Here is a 20350-nt window from a genome sequence, read left to right as displayed (position 1 = left end):
CTGTCACATCATAAATGAGAAAAATCAAATGCATACGGGGAGCGAGCCAGCGGGTCTCGAAGCATGCGCTTGAACATGACTTCCTTTTACCACTGCTGTACCTATCGCGGAACTCGGCCGCAGTGTGACCCCCAAGCTTACAGCAGTAAGTACATAGTTCCTCCGAGATTTCATAGCAGGTACTCAGATTATGATAAAAGTTCCGGTAGCGACGCTTACCTTCTTAAAACAAGTAGCAAGACAGGTCACAACATCAGTAATCTCGTTAGAGCACTCCCAAGGAGCACGCAAGTGCTAAAAATGGTGTAGGTGAACGTGAAAGGTCGTATGCGCCAATGATGCGCAGCCAAGCCTCCAATTTTCACGATGAATGCTGAGAAGGGAAACTGGTGTTGGTGATACGCCTCGATTCCATCAGTGGTCGAGCTCAAATTTGAGGTCCGCGCGCTAATAACAAGCCCATCCCACTGTCCACACCTCCCTCCACTTTGAGCGACATCAGCATCATAATTCGAGCCAGACTTCAATAACAGTCAGTTGCTTATCTTCGGTAAGTAGTTGCCGCGGGCCGCTTTATCGCCTGGCGACTTTGAGAATTCTAAGCTAAGGTGGCACCAGTTGACCAGACGTGGATCATCTCGGACTTGGATCTCTTCTGTAACTTAACTTCCTCACAACAACCATCAACCTCGCGCGCATCTTCCCGCGCCACTTCATTCCATACTTCTAGTCAACCCAATCTTTTATTGCGCATTTTTGCGTCCGCATCTTCAACCCGCGTCAATTTCTGCAACCTGTTCTTGCGCTTGTCACGGCCGCCGCTCAACCTTGGCTGCCATTGTGTCTTTTTCTCGGTTCACCATGGCTCCCAACGGCCACGCGGCATCTGGAAGGAAGAGTACCCACAAGTCTAGCGACAGCTCTCCCGTTTTCTGGGAAGACAAGCATGGTCACCGGGAGTTCATGGATTGGAAAGAAGCAAATCAGAACGGTCCTTCCCCATCATACGAGGAATGGGTCGAGTCTCAAAAAATGACTGGTGGTCTCTCGCTATACTACACAGCGCTGAGCATGTTTGAGGAGTCTGATTCAACTGTAGGTCATTGTCATAATGAGCTAATTATACCGTATGCTAAAAGTTCCAGGACGAAGAGGCCCCACCTGTCAAGGCCAAACCTCAAGCCACCAAGGCTCGTGGCCAGGTTGGTCGGCCAAAGAAGAATGCGACTGCCAACGGTAATGGAGCGTCACGGGCGGCTGAGTCTGCGACACCGTCGGCCGTGGCCAACTCCGAAGACCAGAGTCCCTCCGGCAAGAAGAAGCGCAAAGCGCGGAAGAAGCCACTCGTGAGTACTCTTCGCATACCTTCGTCTAGTTACTGACAAGCATAGTCTGATGAGGTCATCGCCTCGGCGAGCGACGAAGGTGAAGCCAGTAAGGATTTGGGGGCAGAGACCGCGACGCCAACAGTACCAGCCATCGCCGTTAATGGCCAGCGCAAGTCTTCTGCTCGAAAGGCCAGGAAGAAGCCTATTGTGAGTTTCATCGTTTATTCGCTACCCAGCATGCACTAACCTGCCCATAGTCAGAAGAAACCATCTCGCCCGAAGATGAGCTAGAGGACCCGATGGAGACTACAATCGATGAGGTTGCCGCATCTGCAATCGTGTCTCCTCTTCCTGTTCGATCTGGTATGTGAATTTTGGACCCATTTTGAATGTTAATTACCCCACCTGTGTAGTTTTTTCATGTTCACCAAATACTGGCCGTGCCGAACCTCTTTGTGCTTTGACATTTCACGCGAAACATTGCTTGCTAGTCTGTTGTGTTCTTGCTAAAACATGTCACAGCTCCGAAATCGTCGACCGCAGCAACAGCGTCAGAGACACCGAAGAAGAGCCACATCCTCAAATTGAGCACCAGAAAGACACCGAAGACGAAGACTGCCGTAAGTATTCGTCTTTAGGTTCACGGTTAATTTGCTAACCTGTTCAAGTCTGAAGATTCTGCTATTGAAGGCGGAGCCGCCGAGGCAGGTGCTCACACCGAAGTCACGCCCACCAATGTCGCAGAGGCAATCGAGTTGAATGCCACATTCAACAGAACCGTCACACCCAGCGCTAGTAGTAAGATGGCTCAAGATGTTGACTCTGCTGCGGCTTCTCCAGATCCGACCACCGCGTCAGCAGGCTCCACTCGACGCGGACTACGGACACGAAAGCCAGCACAGCAGAGGCCATACTACCACGACTCGCAGCTGTTTGAGGATGTAGAGCCCACAAACGGGGACGCCCAGGAATCGAATAACACATCACCGACTGCAGAGGGCAGGAGAGCGTCGGTGGCGTCGATCAGTAGGAATATAGATGACGCCCTTCTGGCTTCGCTAGATGAAGAAGCCATGGCTTTGCTTCAAGAAGAAACGGAGCCGGAGCCTGCAAAGCCCAAGCACTTCAAGGGCAAAGGTCGGGCGTGGAAGAAAGAAGGTTCTGATGAGGACGAGGAGTTCTCTTTGGCTGCCAAGAAGAAGGCTGCTAAAGCAGCGAAGTTGAAGGCCAAAGGGCAAATCCCCAAGAAGCGGGGTAGACCCAGGAAGAGTGGTCGGTCTGAAGAGCTCATTGACGAGGAGGAAGAGGACAAAGAAGCGGTCAAGCGGAAGCGTCCACCACCGCGCAAGAGCGCGCTGTCTGAGGAAGTCATCATCGAAAGCTCCGAAGGCGAGGAAGTGAAAGAGATGGAGGTTGAGGAGTCTACAACACCCAAGTACACTCCAAACAAGTCCTACACCCCACAGGGCTTGCCGAAGTTCATGTCCAAGGACGACATTGGCACCAACGGCGACGCAGAGCTCGGCACTGATGACGAGCCGGAAGTCGCCAGTCCTTCCAAGAAAACCGCTTGAGGTAGATTTGAGGAGTTCAGTAAGCTACAACATCCTGATCAGCGGGTTCTCAGAAGCAAGCTAATGCGTTGATAGCAGACAGGCTTTACGATTGAGAGTCGACTTGGTTCCCACATTCCATTTGTCTCTTCCCTGTGTAGCATATTAAGATGGGGTGTATCACGGTGTTTGGGTAGAGCTATGGGACTATCAGAATTGCATATGTGATAGGGAGAGAGGGATGATAGCTGAGCCTGTGTAATACCCGCCTAAAGCGGGTAATAGATCGTGGTCTTCACAGGTTACATACATATTATGTAGTCTGATAATCGTATCACAAGATCCGGAAGCGTACTCTGCACTATCCACTTGCCAACCAACAGACATTACAATAGCTTAGCAGCACACAGAACCTGATCAGGAAGTCCTTTACGTTTACAGAACATGTTGAGAACACCCCGGCTGTACTATTCCCCTCAGAACCTAAGACGATGCAACCTGGTGAAGTAGTACACGAGCCCAAACGCCAACCCTCCTAGATGCCCGGCATGACTTATTCGCGAGTTCGAGTCGTTGAGATAAAATCCATCGTAGACGGCATAAGCGGCAGTCATAGCCCAAAGTGGCATCGGTACGATGCCATAGATCAGCACTCTCGCGTGCGGGTTCATGCACGCTGCCACAGCGCCGATGCCCATGACGGCTCCGGAGAATCCAAGAGTCCTTGAATAGTCTCTGGCGTTAGGGCCTTCAGAACGCAACTTGTAATACCGATTGAACAAAGCGCCCACTCCTCCCGCAATCCCAGAGCCCAGAGCGATAGTCAGGTATCGCATTGGCGTTATCACAGGCGCTGCCGCTAAGAAAGAGCCCAAGAAATAAACGCTGACCATGTTCGACAATATGTGGAAGAGATCCACGTGCGTGAACGCCGCAGTGAGCAGCGACGTGTAGTTTCCGTTTCGAAATTTGTCGAGGTTCAATGTCATCGTGTCCATGAACTTTTGGTATGGCATCTGGAAGCCCTGTATAGCTTGGCTCTTAAGAAAAGCCGCGTACCCGAAGATGGCAATATTGGTACCCATGAGTCCATACAGGACAAGCTTGTTGGACTTTACTTGAGCGCTGTAGGCGTCGTATGCGCGGGAGGAGAAGAGGCGTGATCGTGGTAGATTGAGGTGTCGGGGCGTATGGGAAGGAGAGAAGAAGTGGGAGGTCATTTTTCTGGTAGTCTGGGGTGTCCTGAGCGTACGAAGGGCCCTTGAGAGGCCGAGCAAAGACGACATGGTGAGTTATGGGCTTTGAGTACGCTTTTCGGCGGCTGTTTATGCAACTGTCGAAAGACAAAACCGACACGTATGACTGATGTGGAGAGATTCAGTTATCGAATCAATAGTGTGGCCGATATGTTTCTGGCTGGAATATGCTACATTCGTCGTCAATACTCATGTTGTCATGCAGCATTACACATGAAACGTACAGCTATAGAGCGGACCTGGCGCGTGGTATCAAGTCCGAAAGCGGCAAACAGAGAAGGTGCAATGAGAATACGCCGCTATCATTGCACAGAAATCCTCAAGTTGGATAGTCAAGGATTGGATGTCGCAGACGGGGACTGAGATAGTCGCCCTGGCACCGACGTCAGAAGGGCCAATGACAAGCACGCACGGACCCTTGCCCTCCACCAGCTTCAAGTTCCTTCTGCATAAAGCGGCCCGCCCAGCTACCACAACACCACAAAGACCGACCTCACTGCACAAAATTACACCGTCTTCTCTGCGCTTACCCTCTCGAGGCATCTACTAACTCCTACTGTCCTCAGTAACCCCCGCGCGAACCCCCACTCGCAGACGACTCCACAAGGCGAAACCACGACATTGCGACTCTTTCGAGCCTCAATCAGCCTCTTCACAACGCACACCACCACGAGAAGCCGACACCCGAGTTGCTGCTAAACAGTCAGCACTCCCATCCCGCGCTTACCTGACCCCACTTTCTTCGGCATACACTACACGAGCCTCCACACCCAAACCCCTCACTTGCATCTGCTCTGCTCTGCCGCAAGCGTTGCACACACACCAATCGCGCCTCTATCCACACTACTAGACCTTGACGTTCCGACCAACAACCCCACCTTCGGTGGACCCACATACACAATGACTTCAGAAATCACCAACCAACTAGCGGCAACGCAGCTAAGGTGAGTCCATGTCAAACGAAGCAAGAGCTACGCGCTGACTTGTTCCCAGCGATGCTACACCATCAGGAGAGGCAAACTGGAAAGCCGGTTTGAATGCGCCAGCGAAGGATGCGCGACCGCAGACAGAGGTAGGCTATGGGCTTGGGAATCACATGTATTGGACATGAGCTAATGCTAGAGTAGGATGTTACAGCGACCAAGGGCCTTGAGTTTGAAGACTTCTTCATCAAGCGCGAGCTCATGATGGGCATTTTCGAGGCTGGATTCGAGAAGCCGTCACCAATTCAAGAAGAGACGATCCCAGTAGCCCTCACCGGCCGAGACATCCTCGCGCGAGCGAAGAACGGTACCGGAAAGACTGCCGCCTTTGTTATCCCTACCCTCGAGCGCATAAACCCGAAGAGCCCCAAGACGCAAGCTCTGATCCTCGTTCCCACCCGAGAACTCGCACTACAAACATCCCAGGTGTGCAAGCAATTGGGACAGCACCTCGGTGTAAACGTCATGGTCTCGACTGGTGGTACAGGATTGAAGGACGATATTATACGGTTGAGCGACCCCGTTCACATCATCGTTGGAACACCTGGTAGGATCCTGGATCTGGCTGGAAAGGGCGTAGCAGATCTGTCCGCCTGTCAAACATTTGTCATGGACGAGGCTGACAAGCTCTTGTCACCTGAGTTTACCCCCGTTGTAGAGCAGCTTCTTGGCTTCCATCCCAAGGACAGGCAAGTCATGCTGTTCAGCGCTACCTTTCCTATCGTAGTCAAGAGCTTCAAGGTACGTTTGACCAGCGTCTCTACGACGACAAGCTTGCTAATGCGGTACAGGACAAACACATGAACTCTCCGTACGAAATCAACCTGATGGACGAGCTGACCCTTCGCGGTATCACACAATACTACGCCTTCGTTGAGGAGAAGCAGAAGGTCCACTGTTTGAACACCCTCTTCAACAAGCTGCAGATTAATCAGTCCATCATCTTCTGCAACTCCACAAACCGTGTAGAGCTTCTTGCGAAGAAGATCACCGAACTCGGATACTCCTGCTTCTACTCGCATGCGCGCATGCTCCAGCACAACCGTAACCGCGTCTTCCACGACTTCCGCAATGGTGTATGCCGAAACCTTGTCTGTTCAGATTTGCTCACCCGCGGTATCGATATTCAGGCTGTCAACGTCGTCATCAACTTTGATTTCCCGAAGAACGCCGAGACATATCTGCATAGGATCGGTCGATCTGGTCGTTTCGGACATCTGGGTCTAGCTATTAACCTGATCAACTGGGAAGATCGCTTCAATCTTTACAGGATCGAACAGGAGCTTGGTACCGAAATCCAGCCCATCCCGCAAGTCATCGAGAAGAACCTATACGTTTACGAATCCCCCGAATCAATCCCTCGCCCTATGTCCAGCGCCCAACGTGTTCCTGGTCAAGGTCAAGGTCAGCAACAAGAACAAGATGGTGCTGCGCGCGGTAACCCCAACGCGCGAGGCGGCTTCCGAGGCGGTCGTGGTGGCGGCGGCCAGTTCCAGGGACAGCGCCGAGGTCCTCCACAAAACCAACAGAACCGTCAGCCAAACGGTCAGAACCCTCAGCGAAATCCTAGGCCACAGCCTACAGGTCCACCTCCTGCCTCGTAGAAAAGTCTGGTGGTCCCGATCTCTGCAGTGTCTTGAACCTGACGTCTAGATTACGTCTTCATGTCACGACAATTCTCTGTCAAGAGGCTGCGATATCATTTGGTTGCCTTGCATCCATATGTGTTCATTACATTTCTTTCTTTTTTCATGACTATGCGATCAGTCGCGCCGACGACGCGGTACGGAATATCTGGACTTCTGCTATCAGGTTTAACGAATCGAATCATCGGCGCAATACGGTTCTAACGATCTCGACCTTTCTACATGTACTATATACCAAGGTCTACCAGGGTCGCGTCTAGTTTTTGCTTTGCGTCGGTTGGCTGGTTTCGCCGACTTGCGTTGCTGGAGCCTTTTGCCTCTGCAGCAGAGTGCACTGTCTCCAGTTCTGCGCGCTCTCAGTCTTCAGTTCTCACTTCCATCCTCTTCTCAACAGCATTTGGCGGTTAGGTATAGTCTTTTCAAAAGCCCAGTCCTCCTTGTATAGAGGATTGCGATTGGGGACGATCTTCTTCGGTACGACTATACCCTGTTCACGACGCTACTGGATATGTGTAGCTCCATCGAGCTATTCTACGTCTCCATTGACGGCACTTTATCACTTCCATGTCTGGTTCTTGACAGCAATTACTGTCTATGGCCATACAACTACATTCTCACCCTACTCGATGCGATGCTACACCTTGTCGCATGTCATTACGCTATGGGCTCTAGCGGCCCTCCTCCCTCCCCTAGGGTACCGCACCTACTCGGCGCTACGATTTAGCTCCCTTCAAGCCTAGTCATCTTGTGCTTTGTACAGCAAGCCCAAGACCAGATCAGACTGGATCTATACTTCCGATGCAGTCACACGAATACCTTAGGATATGCAACATCTCGTCCATGTTTGCGACGATATGCTGTCGACTCTGCGGGTCTCGTGTGGTGGAAGTATTCCCAACAAGAAGAGATAACAAGACACGTTATCGCAACAAGAAAAGAAGAAAAAGCCTTTGAGGACATGATTGAAGGACTTCTGGATGACGGTCACAATTTGCGATGAGCACGGCATTCTTTGCTCCCTCGTCGCCGCGACTACCATACTGATCACGCGATACTGTTCTGGCATCGTGTTGAAGCTGCGTTAAGATAGCCCCAGATCCTCTCAATGCGAATACACTCTCCTCAAGCCATATTTCCCTGGTGTGTTGTAGCTTGTCTCCTTCAAGATAGCAAGCTTGTTTGTCGTAAAGTGAATCCGAGCTATGTGACACATATTGCTTTCCCATCACCGTTCCCAAAGCCGTCAATGCGTTGGCAAGAACATTGAGGCACGAATTTGCGCCCTACGATCAACATCTGAAGAATGGAGCGACATTCACTGGGTCGATAATTAATTCTCCTAGCTAAAAGACCATCGCTTGTCTATAGACGGCCTGATTCAGTCACTTGAAGATTTGCTGACGGAAACTGGCTAATTGATACATCGATTCTGGTGCTCAAGTTGTTCTGCTCTCGTTCCTGACTCCGTGGTGTCCGTATGCTTTGCGTGATCCGATCCCATACCACTATACGATGTACAGTTGACTACCCTTCTGGTTCATGTTTTGTCCAACGCGACTTCCAAAGTATGTGTTATCTTCCCATCACAGCTGTCTCTTTGCATCTCGACCTATCATCAAGAGAAACATCAGCATCGCCAAGGTGACACTGTATGTACTTGAGCGTACAAAAGCATAGATCAGATCTCCTGGCAGTCTACTTTGCTTTGTAATGTTGTGAAGCTTCAGTTTTTACACCAATGTAGACGGCGAACATCCATTGACTTGTTTATACGCACTTGCCAACCCCACACGTGTCCATATCATGTATTTTACGATACACGAATAGTTTGCTGAACATCAAACGCCGTCTTCTGCTTGTCGTCAGAACGCATATATGGCTGGTTCTTAGACCAACCTAGAACTGTTCTCGATAGACTCCACGATGGTCAGCCACTTTGAACGCTACCACCTACTTTCCCTCATCAAAGACAATGCACGCCTACTCTACGGCCCTGGATATACTTACTACATTACTACCTCCCGCGACAGCACTAACACTGCTCAGGCAAAGCTGTTTGGATATAACGTTAACGGAATTGGTGGACAAGTGCTACGTGTCGGGAATGCTGCGAATAGAGATATGGAACAAGCATTGGTGAATCTTCACGTGCAGTTGATGACACAAGTCTCTGTGATAACTGGTAAGTCAATCAAATGTTGAGTCGTCAGAACACAAGGCTAACATCTTCTTTCTAGCACGCTATCCCGAGGGGACGACGTTCAAGGTTGAGCTCTACGAGCCTCAGCTGAAGAAGCCTCCAAGTGCTGTAGAACAGTAACCGGACACCAAACATAGTTTGGGGACGGAGCAATATTTGGACATTATCAAAGGAAATAGCTGATAGATATTGTCTCGCATTTAGAGTTTGATACCAAGCAAGTAGCTTAGCTAGCTTGTTACTCAAGATAATTTCTGTACTCTAGAAACCCACAGCCACACCAGGCCTTCTCTTCTCGATCCCCAAAACCATATCCACATACTTCCTGTTCAGAGCTTCCTTCTTCCGCGCAGCAAGCAGCGACGCGCTCTTGAGTACGTTCTTGATTTGACGACCGTTGAGCTCCACGCTTGCCAATTCCTCCAAATCCTGATCCTTCCATCCCTCCAAGCCACCCAAGCTCTTCAAGAAGTTTTGCCAGATGCTCTTTCGCGAAGCAGACGTGAGATCAGGGTATGCCATGCTGATGTGAATACGGGACTGGAAGGCAGCATCGATGTTATCAACACGGTTGGTGGTCAAGAACAACATGCCTTCGTAGTACTCCAACACACGCAGGAAGATGGACACGAGCTTGTTCCGCTCTAGGTCGTGCGTGCTGCGCGCCTCGAGAAAGACGTCACATTCATCGAGTAGAAGAACGGCGTTCCACTTAGAGATCATCTCGAGGATATTGGTAAGCTTGCTTTCGACTTGGTCCGGGTCGATGCCCAAGTCGCCTGCTGACATCATGAACAAGGGAGCGCGCATGTGCTCGGCTACAGACTCTGCTGTGAGAGTCTAGAAGGTGTTAGTAACTTGGACCCATTGTGTTTCGTTCAAAAAGCGGGGAGCTTTGTGGGGCGACTTACCTTGCCAACTCCGGGAGGGCCGCTGAGTAGAGTGATATGGCCACGGCCTTTTCCGCTGATGATGTCGTCGAACTTGCACTGGCTCATGGCCTGCGATTCGGCAAACGCAAGAATGAGCTCCTTCTGGTCCTGAGGGAGAACGAGCGAAGCAAATGCGTTGTCATTGAACTTGATGTCTTCGATGAGATCAAGGTAGAAAAACAGCCACTGCTTCTTCTTGAGCGAGTAGCCCCGGACTCTAGGCAAGCATAGAAGGTGATGGTCCTCGGTGAGGCGTAGACGTTCTTCCTTGTCTTGCTTGCCAAACACGTACGTCATCTCCGTCGGGTCTTGGATTTCGAGCTTCTCAGCGACGGCTTCAGGACCAGAGGCGCATTCTTTTGCGCTGAGAGGATCGACTCGGTTGATAGAGCGGGGAGAGAAGCGTTGGAAGCTGTCCGAGTCAATAATGATACGGCCGGTGCACATATACGGTGCCTCATTGCCCTCCCTGTCCCATCCAATCGCGAAGCCATCGTATGCCTTGTAGTGACTGCCAGCAAGTGCTTCAAACTTCTTACCACGGCTGATCAGCGCTTCTCTGACTTTGACTTCATGAGGATGAAATGACAATGGGAAGGCTGTCAAGCCCAGTATGGGAGCAGTGCCATGAAACTCTCGAATTCGAATAGTCTGGGCAGTACGACCGAAAGTGCTGCCGTTCCAGTCGATGGCCTCAAGGTTGATCTGGTAAATCCTACCGCACTGGGTATTGGCGTAGGAGCCTGACTTCAATTTGTAGACCCCATACGCTCCATTGTGAGAGTTGGAGTAGATGAGGGCGCCGGGCTGATACATGATCCAGATATGATCGAATGTGACGATGCCATGGCTGATGTAGTCCTCGAATGTCTTGATGACGTCCTTGAGCTCAGAGGAAAGAACTTCGTAGAGGAGCTCAACGTGTTCAGCAGTTGTGGCATCGAGATCTTTTCTGCTTTTGTACTCAAGTAGTTGAGCCCATCGATGAACGAAAGGAGTGAATGGCGCCTCAAACTCCAGGCGTTTCAATTCACAGTGGATGGCTGGGTAATCCTTCAGAACTTCAGCAAGAGCAGTCTTGAGCCAATGCGACTGGATGATGATTGAGTGGATCTTGTATTTCCTGCGGGAGTCGTCTGACTTGAGCAGACGAGTGATGAGAGCGTGTTGGGCCGTCTCTTCATTCTCAGCAGGGTCTGCGACATCCTCAGGTTCCTGCTCAGTCCAACTCCACTGTTTGTTCTTGTCCCGCGGGCCTTGATAGAAGTTCTTGAAGGATGCAAGAGAACCTTCTGGCGCGAATTCCGTAGTGCCATTCGTGTCCTTGACACCGTTGGTGGGAGTCTCGCCGGGCATGATGACGGTCTTCAATGAAGACAAGAAAAAGCACGTAGATGAAGTGAAAAGGGTTATGAGTTACGAGACTGAAGATATTGCTTCTGTACTCGACATAGCAATAGACATGGTGAGAGGTACCTTTACTTTATACACCAAACCGGCCTGCAGGCACCAGCTTTACCTGCAAGAATCATGCTATTCACCCTTTTCAGGCGTTCCAATTCAACATGAATACAGCAGCGGTTACAGCCTTGACAGTGCAACCACATGGACGATGGACAATGCTGAGTGGCCATGATAGCGATACTAGGTAACCATGGGGGAGGTGGCGCAAGGCGTACAATGGCTGGACCCCAGCAGCGGTGCCTAGATGTGGCAAAATGCTGATATCCGGTGAAGTCGCGAGGCTTGTCTCAGATGGAGTCATAGGTGACTCAGGCAAGTGCAGTGCTCAAGTCATACCTGCAGCGGATGGGATGCTTGGCGCGGAGAAGATGCGGAGGTGCAAGGACGCGCTAAGACAGCGAGCATTGCGCGGGTGCGCCAGGCCATGATTCGAGCCACCTCCCACCATGTCCAAGGAAGATGAGCTTTCATACATCGACTATGAGGCCTTCCTCGATCCAGACTTCTCGGCGACGTCATTCGCCAACACGCTCGTCCTCTCGACCAACAACCCCTCCGACACCCCGCTAGATCTGTCAACACCGCTGTCGCGCGTCCTCTTCGATGTCCAGGAAGTCGACACACACATCGATACCCTGACTACCAAGTCGGCACTTCCGCTGCTGGAACACACGCGGGACCATGCCGAATCGAGCGGTCGCATACTGCACGAAGTGGAAGGACAGGTTGCCAGCTTGACCGAGTCGTACAAGACGCTAGAGAAGGAGGTCATTGAGCGCTACGAGGTCGCTGAGCAGGTGCGATTGACAGCAGAGAGGCTCTGCGAGACTGTCAAGCTTGGTCGAGCCGTCGCGCGATGTCTCATGCTAGGCAGACAGCTCGAGGTGCGTATGTCGGAGCTGGGCGGTGTTGGTAGCGCAAAGAGGGAAGACCACAGAGCCATGGTGCGCTCGGCAGACACGATCCTGTCATTGCGCCAGCTCCTTGCAGCTTCCAAGCCAGGCGAGGAGGGTGAGGGTCTGGACCGGGTCAACGTAGTGAACACGCTCAAAAACGAGCTCGTCAACCCAGGCGAGCGCAGCATATCGTCGCGCGCTCAGCAGGTAGTCAAGGAGTTCTCCATGTCCTCGCTACTATCCTCATCAGGTCAAACATCGGCATCCACCTTTTCGCAAACCGAAGACACCAAGTCGAGAACCACGTCCGCGCTGCTCACCCTGTACCTCCTCTCGCCGGTATCGACCAAAACCACGACCGACACCTTCGAACCGACCCTTATGCTCAATGCGCTACAAGACTACCTCCAGACCCAGCTAAAGTCATCTCTCGCATCGCTCGCGCGCGCCTTGGGCCAGCTTCCTACGCTAGATCGCACCCTCCTCGAGATATCCGCGCGGTGCCAGAACATCGTCGCACTACAATCCCTCCTTGAAAGCATCAAGCCACCCGCGCACCCTCTACTCGACACCGCGCGTACTCCGAGCTTTTCCAACTTCCTACAACCCCTCCTTCAAGCCCTCGATACATCTTCGCTACCCAGCTACTTCTGGAGGACGCTCGCCTCCAACATGGCGCCGAGAGTGCAGGAGCTCATGAACAAGGGCGGTGTGTCTGCAAGGACGCTGAGGAGTAACAAGACTGCTGTTGGGGACTCGGTGAAGGAATGCGTCAGTCGTGGTAGTCAGTTACCCGGGGCGTTATCGAATAAGGGTGTCGCTGTGACTTGGGAGAGGGAGGCTGCTGTCATGGTTAGGAGTGTGACGGGGCCGATTAAATGAATAGACACATGAATACTATGAGAAACTCACTATGCGTAGTGCCTGGAGGCATTGACACATGGGACTCACAGGACATGTTCATATCATTAACATCACATATTGTTGTAATCAGTTTCACATCACATACGATCGAAAGTAGGCTCAACAATGATGATGAAGATAAAACCGGAACTCCATTAGCTAACGCTACCCATGGTCCCAAGTAAGAAAACGAGAACCGTGTCATTCCCCCATGTAATCATAACCATTTTGTACGCATATACCTCAGCATGTATGAAAAGTGATCAAATGCTGAAAGGGGTACTGGTACACGTGAAAGCGCCGACATAACCAAAGAAACTCAAGAAGCGAGTCATTTACAACTCGTCCTTGACGCTCGAGGCAGAAGCCGAAGCCTCAGATGCCGCCGATGAGACGGAATCGGTGACCTCAGAGGCAGCAGACTTGACAGACTTGGTAGCCTCAGAGGCGGCTGAGGCGGCTGAGTCGGAAGCGACAGAGGCGCCAGACTTGACGGTCTCGGTACCCTCTGAAGCGGCGGAGGCAGCAGAGTCGGTGGCGGAAGAGGCACTGGCCTTGGCGGATTCGGTAGCATCTGCGGCGGACTTAGCGGCAACTTCGGAGGCGGCCATGGCCTGTTCAGCGAGCTTTTCAGTCGTACCTTCGACGGCCTCGCCAATGCTGGCCTCGGCCTTGTGTGATCCGTTCTCCTGGATGAACTGGACGAGGTCCTCGACGGTGCGGGAACCAGAGTAGTCAACTGGGGAGTCCTTCTTGCCAGCGGGGAAGAGCTTGATGGTGGGGAAACCCTGGATCTCATCGGGAACGTCGTTGGCGGTGGCGTCAACCTTGGCGATGGTCACAAGCTTGGAGAGCTCATCGGAAGCGTAGAGCTGGCCGAGCTCCTCGTACTTGGGAGCAAGAGCCTTGCAGTGACCGCACCAGGGAGCGTAGAACTCAACGAGAACGTCCTTGTCGTTGTTGATGACGACATCCTTGTAGTTGTGGGCGACGATGGTGGTGACGGGGCCGTCGTTGGACTCGGGAATGGGCTCAGACTTGATGCTGGGCTCGACCTTGCCAGCGAGGAAGTCGTCGACGAACTTGCCAATCTCCTTCTCGGTGATCTTGGCCTCCTGGTCGTAGGGGAACTTCTCGTTCTTCTCGGTGCGCTGGATAGCGAAAGCGGGCCAGGTGCCGACCTTCAGGTTGAGGTTACCAGCGTGCTGGCCGAAGGACTTGGCGTCGATGGTGGCGAAGTTGATCTCGCCCTTGTGCTTGAGAGCGAGGGGCTTCAGCTCCTTGGCGAACTCCTCGCGCTCCTCGGGAGTCTCAGCGAAGATGTATGCGAGGGGAAGGCCAGCGGCCATGTATCCGGCGTAGGTCTCGGGGCCGACCTCACCAATGAGAGGAGTAGAGGCGACCTTGGCGAAGTCGCGGATAGCGTCCGCATCGAAGGTCTCGGTGAAGACGTCCTTGCCGTCGTCAAAGGACTTGTAGAGGACGAGGCCAGGCTGCTTGACACCCTCAGCCTTGGCAAGGGCGGCGTCGTTGGTGGCTCCGAAGAGGAAGTTGTCGCGGAGACCGTTGGCGACCGAGGTGAAGGTCTCGTTGGAGGCCTTGTCGTCGGCGGCGAAGTAGGCGACGAGGACGACCTTGTCGGCGGTCTTGAACTCCTCGAGAGTGTCCTTTGTGACGTCGGAGACGGCGGGGAGAGCCTGCTTGGTCATGTACGAGATCAAGCTATCGGCCTTGCGCTGTCCACCGTAAGGCGAGACATTCTCGGGGCCGCGGAAGACCTTGAGGGTGGGGTAGCCCTCAACGCCGTACTCCTGGCACAGATCCTGCTCCTCTGTGCAGTCGACCTTGACGAGGGCGATGTCCTTCTCCTTAAGTGTGGTAGCCGCCGTCTCGTACTCGGGAGCAAGTGCTTTGCAGTGGCCGCACCATGGCGCGAAGACTGTAGGAATTGTTAGCTCTGCGATTGTTTGATTGAGCGCTTGCGTAATTCAGGAAAGCTTACACTCTGCAAGGACGAGGTCGTTCTCCTCGATGAAGCTCTTGAAGTTGTCGGTCTTCAGTTGCTTGACATCAGATGCGGCGGCGACGGCCGCAAAGAACGCAGCGCAGACAGTCGTGTACTTCATTTTGCTGTGCTTGTATGTGGTTGAAGTTGGGTAGGCACGACGAATTGGGGTAGAAGTAAGAGAGGACAGCGGTAGAGGGGCGCTTTATATTCCAAGTGGATGGCTGTGACTTTCGAGCAACTGTGTTCACACCAGCTTAGCGCTAGAGCGGCATGGTCCCTGCGCCTCCACCTATTTTCACCGCATTGAGAGACCACGTTGAACTTACCACCCACTGCACTTACCCGCCGCATGCCTGTACCCACCTTTGTCCAGCATTTCCCTAGCACTTTCGCCGCCCCCTCTACATCTCACTCACATCGCTTGGTCTCCCGACCGGTTGCAGTTAGCTTGCAGTTCCTGCCGATCCCAGTGCATATTATTAATCTGTGTTCACTTTCTACTTGCCATTCCCAACTGCGGCGAGTGTCAGCTTCTGAGGACAGGTGTTCCTTCACTCGGGTCATTCCAACCTGATTCATTCGGTGTGGCTCGTATCATTTCAATCGGCCCTCAACTAGTGGTGTACCCAGGTAGTCCTGGTAATGCCGACCGACCCGTGGGCCATCGCTTCCCTACTTGGCAAAAGTTCTAAAATGGGTTCGCTGGGTACTCACCAAATGTTCAAGGTCTGGAAGGCTCGCTTTTTATCAATTCTGGCGCATGGGGTACTCGCAATGTGTGTCGAGAGGAAACGTGGTCGTGTGAGATCTTACCGCGGAACGCTTCCGTTCTTATCTTATCTAAAAAAGCACATCGCCATCACTGAACGCGAGATGTGTTCTTAGAACCGTAATCAACAACGAAATCAGAGTCAATTGATGATTACAAACCTACGCAGCAGTAGCGACCGTTTGACTTGCATCCTTCGCTTCATCTATCCCCGCCCCTTCCTTCAACTTGCGCATCCTCTGCTCCTCCTTCCTCTTCATCTCTTCTTGAATTCGCAATCGCTCGGGGATAACTGGTTGCCTCTTTCCAGAAATCTTGAACCCCGCAATCCGGTCCTTGCCCAACGCCTTCATGGTCTTGCGCTCCACCGCGCTGTAGTTCCCATCGGCACGATCAAACACAAAAGGCTCCTTGACGGACACCGGTGGGTTTGTAATGACGCGGACTTGGCGAAGTTGGTTGTTGGACGCTGAGTGCAGCATCAGCGGATGCAAAAGGTAGACGTCGCCAACTACACCGGTGGCTTCCACGAAAGCCTCATCGGGCATACTGGCAGCTAGGTCGTTGAACCACTTCAGTCCTTGCTCTTGCACAAACTCTGGGTTTTGCGCTCTTGGCGTCATCCTTGGGCTGACTCCGTCAGGATTCTCGTATAGATGTTTCGCAACAGTGGGAATGGCGGCAGGACAAATGTAGGTTCCACCACCGCCTGGAGCGATGTCTGACCATAGCGGGATGACCAGAAGCGCTTGCTCAGGTGAATCTAGGTAGTGAACAAAGAAGTCTCCGTCGACGTGCCAGCCAGGTAGCTCTTGAGGGCGTACCACTTTGTTGTGACCCTCTGGCGTTCCGAGATTTACTATGAAGCCATCTTTCCAAGTCGATGCGTTAGAATCAACGCGGTCGCTACCACCCACAAGGTTGCAAATTCCAGCCCAGGCTTTTGGTGCAAACTCTTCGACAGAGAATTCGTTGAAGAAGGGCATGTTTGTTCGCTCGGTGTGCCTGTATCCGTCATGTTAATGTCTGTTAATGGCTGCACGTAAGAGACTTATAATTGAAGAAGAAAAGCGTACCATGTCGACTTGTCTTTGGGATCCATACCCAAACGCGTCCAGAGCGTTTCCTGAAGTCCTTCTGCTTGCTCTCTTGTGAAGCAGTTGCTCAACTTCAACCATCCGTTCTCCAGAAAGAAGTCGATCTGCTCTTGCGAGAGCTTGTATTGCTCCTCTGCGTTGGCCATTGTGCCGTTTAATAGTTTATGTCGGTATTGTGTGTACTGCGATGTTGTCTTCGTTTGGTCGATGTAATATAATCGCAAGACTTGTGTCTGATACGGGAGACAAAGTCAAGCTTATATGTCGTAAGTGAACATTCAAGAACGTATTTATGCGCGTGGGAATAGATTTCCTATTACCGCCCTCACGCGATTCTTAACGCCACCGACGGTAGGCGTAATGCTGCTAACGGCAGTAATGCCAATTTATCCGGTGGACGATTAGCCATGTGCTCGTTCATGGTGCTACACGTGCCGTCCCCAGAAGTGCAAGCCCTGGAGATATCCTGCGGGGCAAGCTGTTTGGGGAAGCCGGCGGGGAATCCTCTCGTACTAACGAGAACATCGGAAATCCTAAGGCCCGCTGTTACCACGACCTAGACCGAGTAGGAGAAAAAGTTAGGCCGCTGCGAAGACTAGGTTATTTCCGGGTATTCCAACTGTCCGAGAGCCACCAGCAACGGCCCCGTGGTTGTCCTCCGCGGACGCGCAGTTTTTGGTTTATTGGCTACAAAGATCGCGGCAGGATTTTGGCAACGGGTAACGCGCTGCACTACGGCACGACGGATATTCTCCTTCGATGGCAGATGACTAATTCATGGGACTTGGAAGATGATTGCGATGGTTGGTATGCATATTATTACATTCTACATACAATATTTACCCTTACATCAGCATCGTCCGTCGCGGAATAGAGCGCCGTTATTCATGTCATTACCGCGTCGCGCGCATTCAGGTCGCAGTCCCCCTAGTTTCCAGGCCACCAGATGTAGTTGTTGGTCTCCTCTGGCGTATCGAAGACAAGCTCACTGCTCGAGTCGGTCGGCCGATCAGGGAATGCGTTGGCCTGAATGTTCCAGACCTTCATGTCGGAAGCCTTGACAGTAGAGTTGCTGCCAGCCCAGATGCTGAATCCAGTGCTGTCGGTACGAGCAGGGTAGATACGAGTCGTAAGCCAGAAGCGGTCGTTGACAAGGACTTCTACGAGAGATCCGTCAACGAAGATGTCCATATGAAGAGACTCGGTGGTACCGTTGGAGAACGTGTAGGGGTAGAAATATCCCAGCATGGTATAATTGGCGAACTCAACGATAGAAGATGAGTGGGAGCGGTCAACGTTGATGGTGTAGTTCTCAGGACTGTACCAGACGATGGTCTTTTCTTCGTGCCCAGGCGATTGGGCAATGACCACACCGGCAGGTCCAGTGAAGTCAGAAAGCTTGACCTGGAGATGCATATGACTACTGCCGTTGCCGGAGATCGCGCCGGAGACACAGGCATTGTCGCCAGTCTCGATGACATGGGGCTCAGCTCCAGCGTGGAAGCCTTCCACAACCTCAGGTAGAGGACGGGCTCCTAGAGTGTATCCAGTGAAGGTACCATCACTGTGTTCTTCAACACGAGTGTTGCCCTTTGTAGTCAGACCGCCATTGGTGTTGACCAGGTCCTTGGTCTTGATGACGTACATCTCTCGAGGGATGGCCATGGCACCTTGGTAACCCATCTGGTTGATCGCAAAGTTGTTGCTCTCCTCGTTGGCCCAACCCCACTGGACGCGACGGTCGTTCTTTGAATCCCAGAAGCTGGTAACCGCGTAGAGAAGACCGGAGTCGATGGCGCCGCCCGACAGAGGGGTGAACTCAACAGAGCCGTTGTCCCTTCTGTTGACCTGGCCTTCATTCCACAGGCCCCATTGTGCACGTGGATGCCAGGTAAGGTTGCCGCCTTCAGTACCCTGTAGGAAGCACGAAGTCAGTACATGTGTCACATGTAGCCGCCACGGCCGGAACTTACCATTAGAACGTAGTAATGAACGTCGTCATCTTCATCGGTCAAAGAGAAAAAGTTCGATCTGTAAAATCAGTACACGAGCGATTGCAGCAAACGTATATGTGCTTACACTTCGAAGTTGAAGCCATAGGTTCCGGTCTCAAGCAAAGAGCCAAGAGTCTCGTTCCTCTCGGGCTCCCACAGAGCGCCAAGGAAAGTCCAGTCTGTCAAGTTGCTGGCGGGAGCGCTGTAGAAGGGAATACGGCCACCGCCACCCTCGCCCTTGATGCCAGAACCAAGAACCATATACCAGTGGGGCTCGTCTTGTCCTAGAAGAGCATCCATTTCCGGCCAAGGCTCGACGAAAGGATCACGCCATCCGGTAATATTCCATCCGCTGGGTGGCTCGGTCATAATAGGGTTGCCAGCATACTGCTCCCAGGTTTCGCCGCCATCGTTAGAGATGACGATGCTCTGGCTCTCAGTTCCCTTAATGTAAGGTAAGGCCCAGTTTGTGGGGAGATACTGGACGGAGGTGTAGAAGGCGATGAGAGTACCGTCCTGCTGTCCTTGGAGATTGTAGGGCTGTGCCGAGCCTGAGAAAATTCCAAGGCCATAGTAACTGCTGTTGTCGGAATCAGGAAAAGGACCGGTGCCAACAGACTGAGCCTGATCATCTTCCCAGCCTCCAACATCTATCCAAGTAATCATGTCTTTGGAGGTTGCATGACCCCAAGAGATGTTACCCCAGTTGACATGGTTGGGATGCCACTGGTAATGGAGGTGATATCTCTCCGTAGCAGGATCGTACATCATTCCACATGCTACAGAGACAGAGGTACAAAGTCAGTATTTGTCTCACATGCACTTCGTACAGCCAAAACTTACGATCGTTGAGCCATCCTGCCGGTGCGGAGAAGTGGTACGTAGGGCGCCATCTTGTGAAGAGAGTGTTGTTGCCCAAGCCCTCGATGATATCGGCAGTCAGTACAGCTGGCACCTCCTGTGCGCCGACGGCGGAGAGGCTGCCAAGCGCAATGCTCAGGAGAGGAAGAGATCGAAACATGATGAGCTTGCAGATCGATACTCAAATCTAACAGCAGCCATGGGAGGTTTATGTACTTTTCCGCAGTAAACAAGCAGGGTCCACCAAGATCATTTGTGATCAAGATATTTGAGTCCAAGAGCTTGCGCCCCGAGCCTATGGTCTGGGCTGGCGCAATCCCGAAGCTGGGTGCAGTAGCTTGTTGACGATCCCCGCAAATTCGGCACCAGCTCTCCATGTTCCCCACAATCGGTACTGGAAAGAAGAAAGTGTCGTTCTCGAACATGCACGGAGAGGCTGGTATGCGCCACTCGGTCATCT

The 20350-nt window shown here is 52.3% G+C and overlaps 7 protein-coding genes across 7 annotated transcripts; 3 read left to right on the top strand and 4 right to left on the bottom strand.

Annotated features, from left to right (window-relative positions):
* Nucleotides 1-861: 861 nt before the first annotated feature.
* J4E92_004454 (uncharacterized protein) lies at nt 862-2902 on the top strand (the record flags this gene model as incomplete). Its single annotated transcript, XM_051495844.1, has 6 exons — nt 862-1095; nt 1146-1346; nt 1392-1535; nt 1586-1691; nt 1851-1948; nt 1997-2902. 6 exons carry the CDS (start codon nt 862-864, stop codon nt 2900-2902), a joined length of 1689 nt encoding a protein of 562 aa, XP_051353684.1.
* Nucleotides 2903-5037: 2135 nt separating this feature from the next.
* On the top strand, nt 5038-6724 carry DHH1 (DExD/H-box ATP-dependent RNA helicase dhh1; the record flags this gene model as incomplete). Its single annotated transcript, XM_051495843.1, has 4 exons — nt 5038-5081; nt 5131-5209; nt 5265-5861; nt 5912-6724. 4 exons carry the CDS (start codon nt 5038-5040, stop codon nt 6722-6724), a joined length of 1533 nt encoding a protein of 510 aa, XP_051353683.1.
* Nucleotides 6725-9227: 2503 nt separating this feature from the next.
* Nucleotides 9228-11254, bottom strand: J4E92_004452 (uncharacterized protein; the record flags this gene model as incomplete). Its single annotated transcript, XM_051495842.1, has 2 exons — nt 9228-9806; nt 9878-11254. The coding sequence occupies 2 exons, from the start codon at nt 11252-11254 to the stop codon at nt 9228-9230; spliced, it is 1956 nt and encodes a 651-aa protein (XP_051353682.1).
* A 554-nt stretch (nt 11255-11808) lies between these two features.
* J4E92_004451 (uncharacterized protein) lies at nt 11809-13140 on the top strand (the record flags this gene model as incomplete). Its single annotated transcript, XM_051495841.1, has 1 exon — nt 11809-13140. The coding sequence occupies one exon, from the start codon at nt 11809-11811 to the stop codon at nt 13138-13140; it is 1332 nt and encodes a 443-aa protein (XP_051353681.1).
* Nucleotides 13141-13496: 356 nt separating this feature from the next.
* Nucleotides 13497-15287, bottom strand: J4E92_004450 (uncharacterized protein; the record flags this gene model as incomplete). The annotated part of the gene is made up of 2 exons (XM_051495840.1): nt 13497-15100; nt 15164-15287. 2 exons carry the CDS (start codon nt 15285-15287, stop codon nt 13497-13499), a joined length of 1728 nt encoding a protein of 575 aa, XP_051353680.1.
* An 812-nt stretch (nt 15288-16099) lies between these two features.
* J4E92_004449 (uncharacterized protein) lies at nt 16100-17181 on the bottom strand (the record flags this gene model as incomplete). Its single annotated transcript, XM_051495839.1, has 2 exons — nt 16100-16943; nt 17015-17181. The coding sequence occupies 2 exons, from the start codon at nt 17179-17181 to the stop codon at nt 16100-16102; spliced, it is 1011 nt and encodes a 336-aa protein (XP_051353679.1).
* Nucleotides 17182-17962: 781 nt separating this feature from the next.
* J4E92_004448 (uncharacterized protein) lies at nt 17963-20050 on the bottom strand (the record flags this gene model as incomplete). The annotated part of the gene is made up of 4 exons (XM_051495838.1): nt 17963-18949; nt 19009-19066; nt 19115-19808; nt 19873-20050. The coding sequence occupies 4 exons, from the start codon at nt 20048-20050 to the stop codon at nt 17963-17965; spliced, it is 1917 nt and encodes a 638-aa protein (XP_051353678.1).
* Nucleotides 20051-20350: the final 300 nt, after the last annotated feature.

This window comes from Alternaria infectoria (assembly GCF_024043175.1).
Source record: "Alternaria infectoria strain BMP 0036 chromosome Unknown scaffold_6, whole genome shotgun sequence".
NCBI classification, from domain to species: Eukaryota; Fungi; Ascomycota; class Dothideomycetes; order Pleosporales; family Pleosporaceae; genus Alternaria; species Alternaria infectoria.
This window is presented reverse-complemented; position numbering and strand designations above follow the sequence as displayed.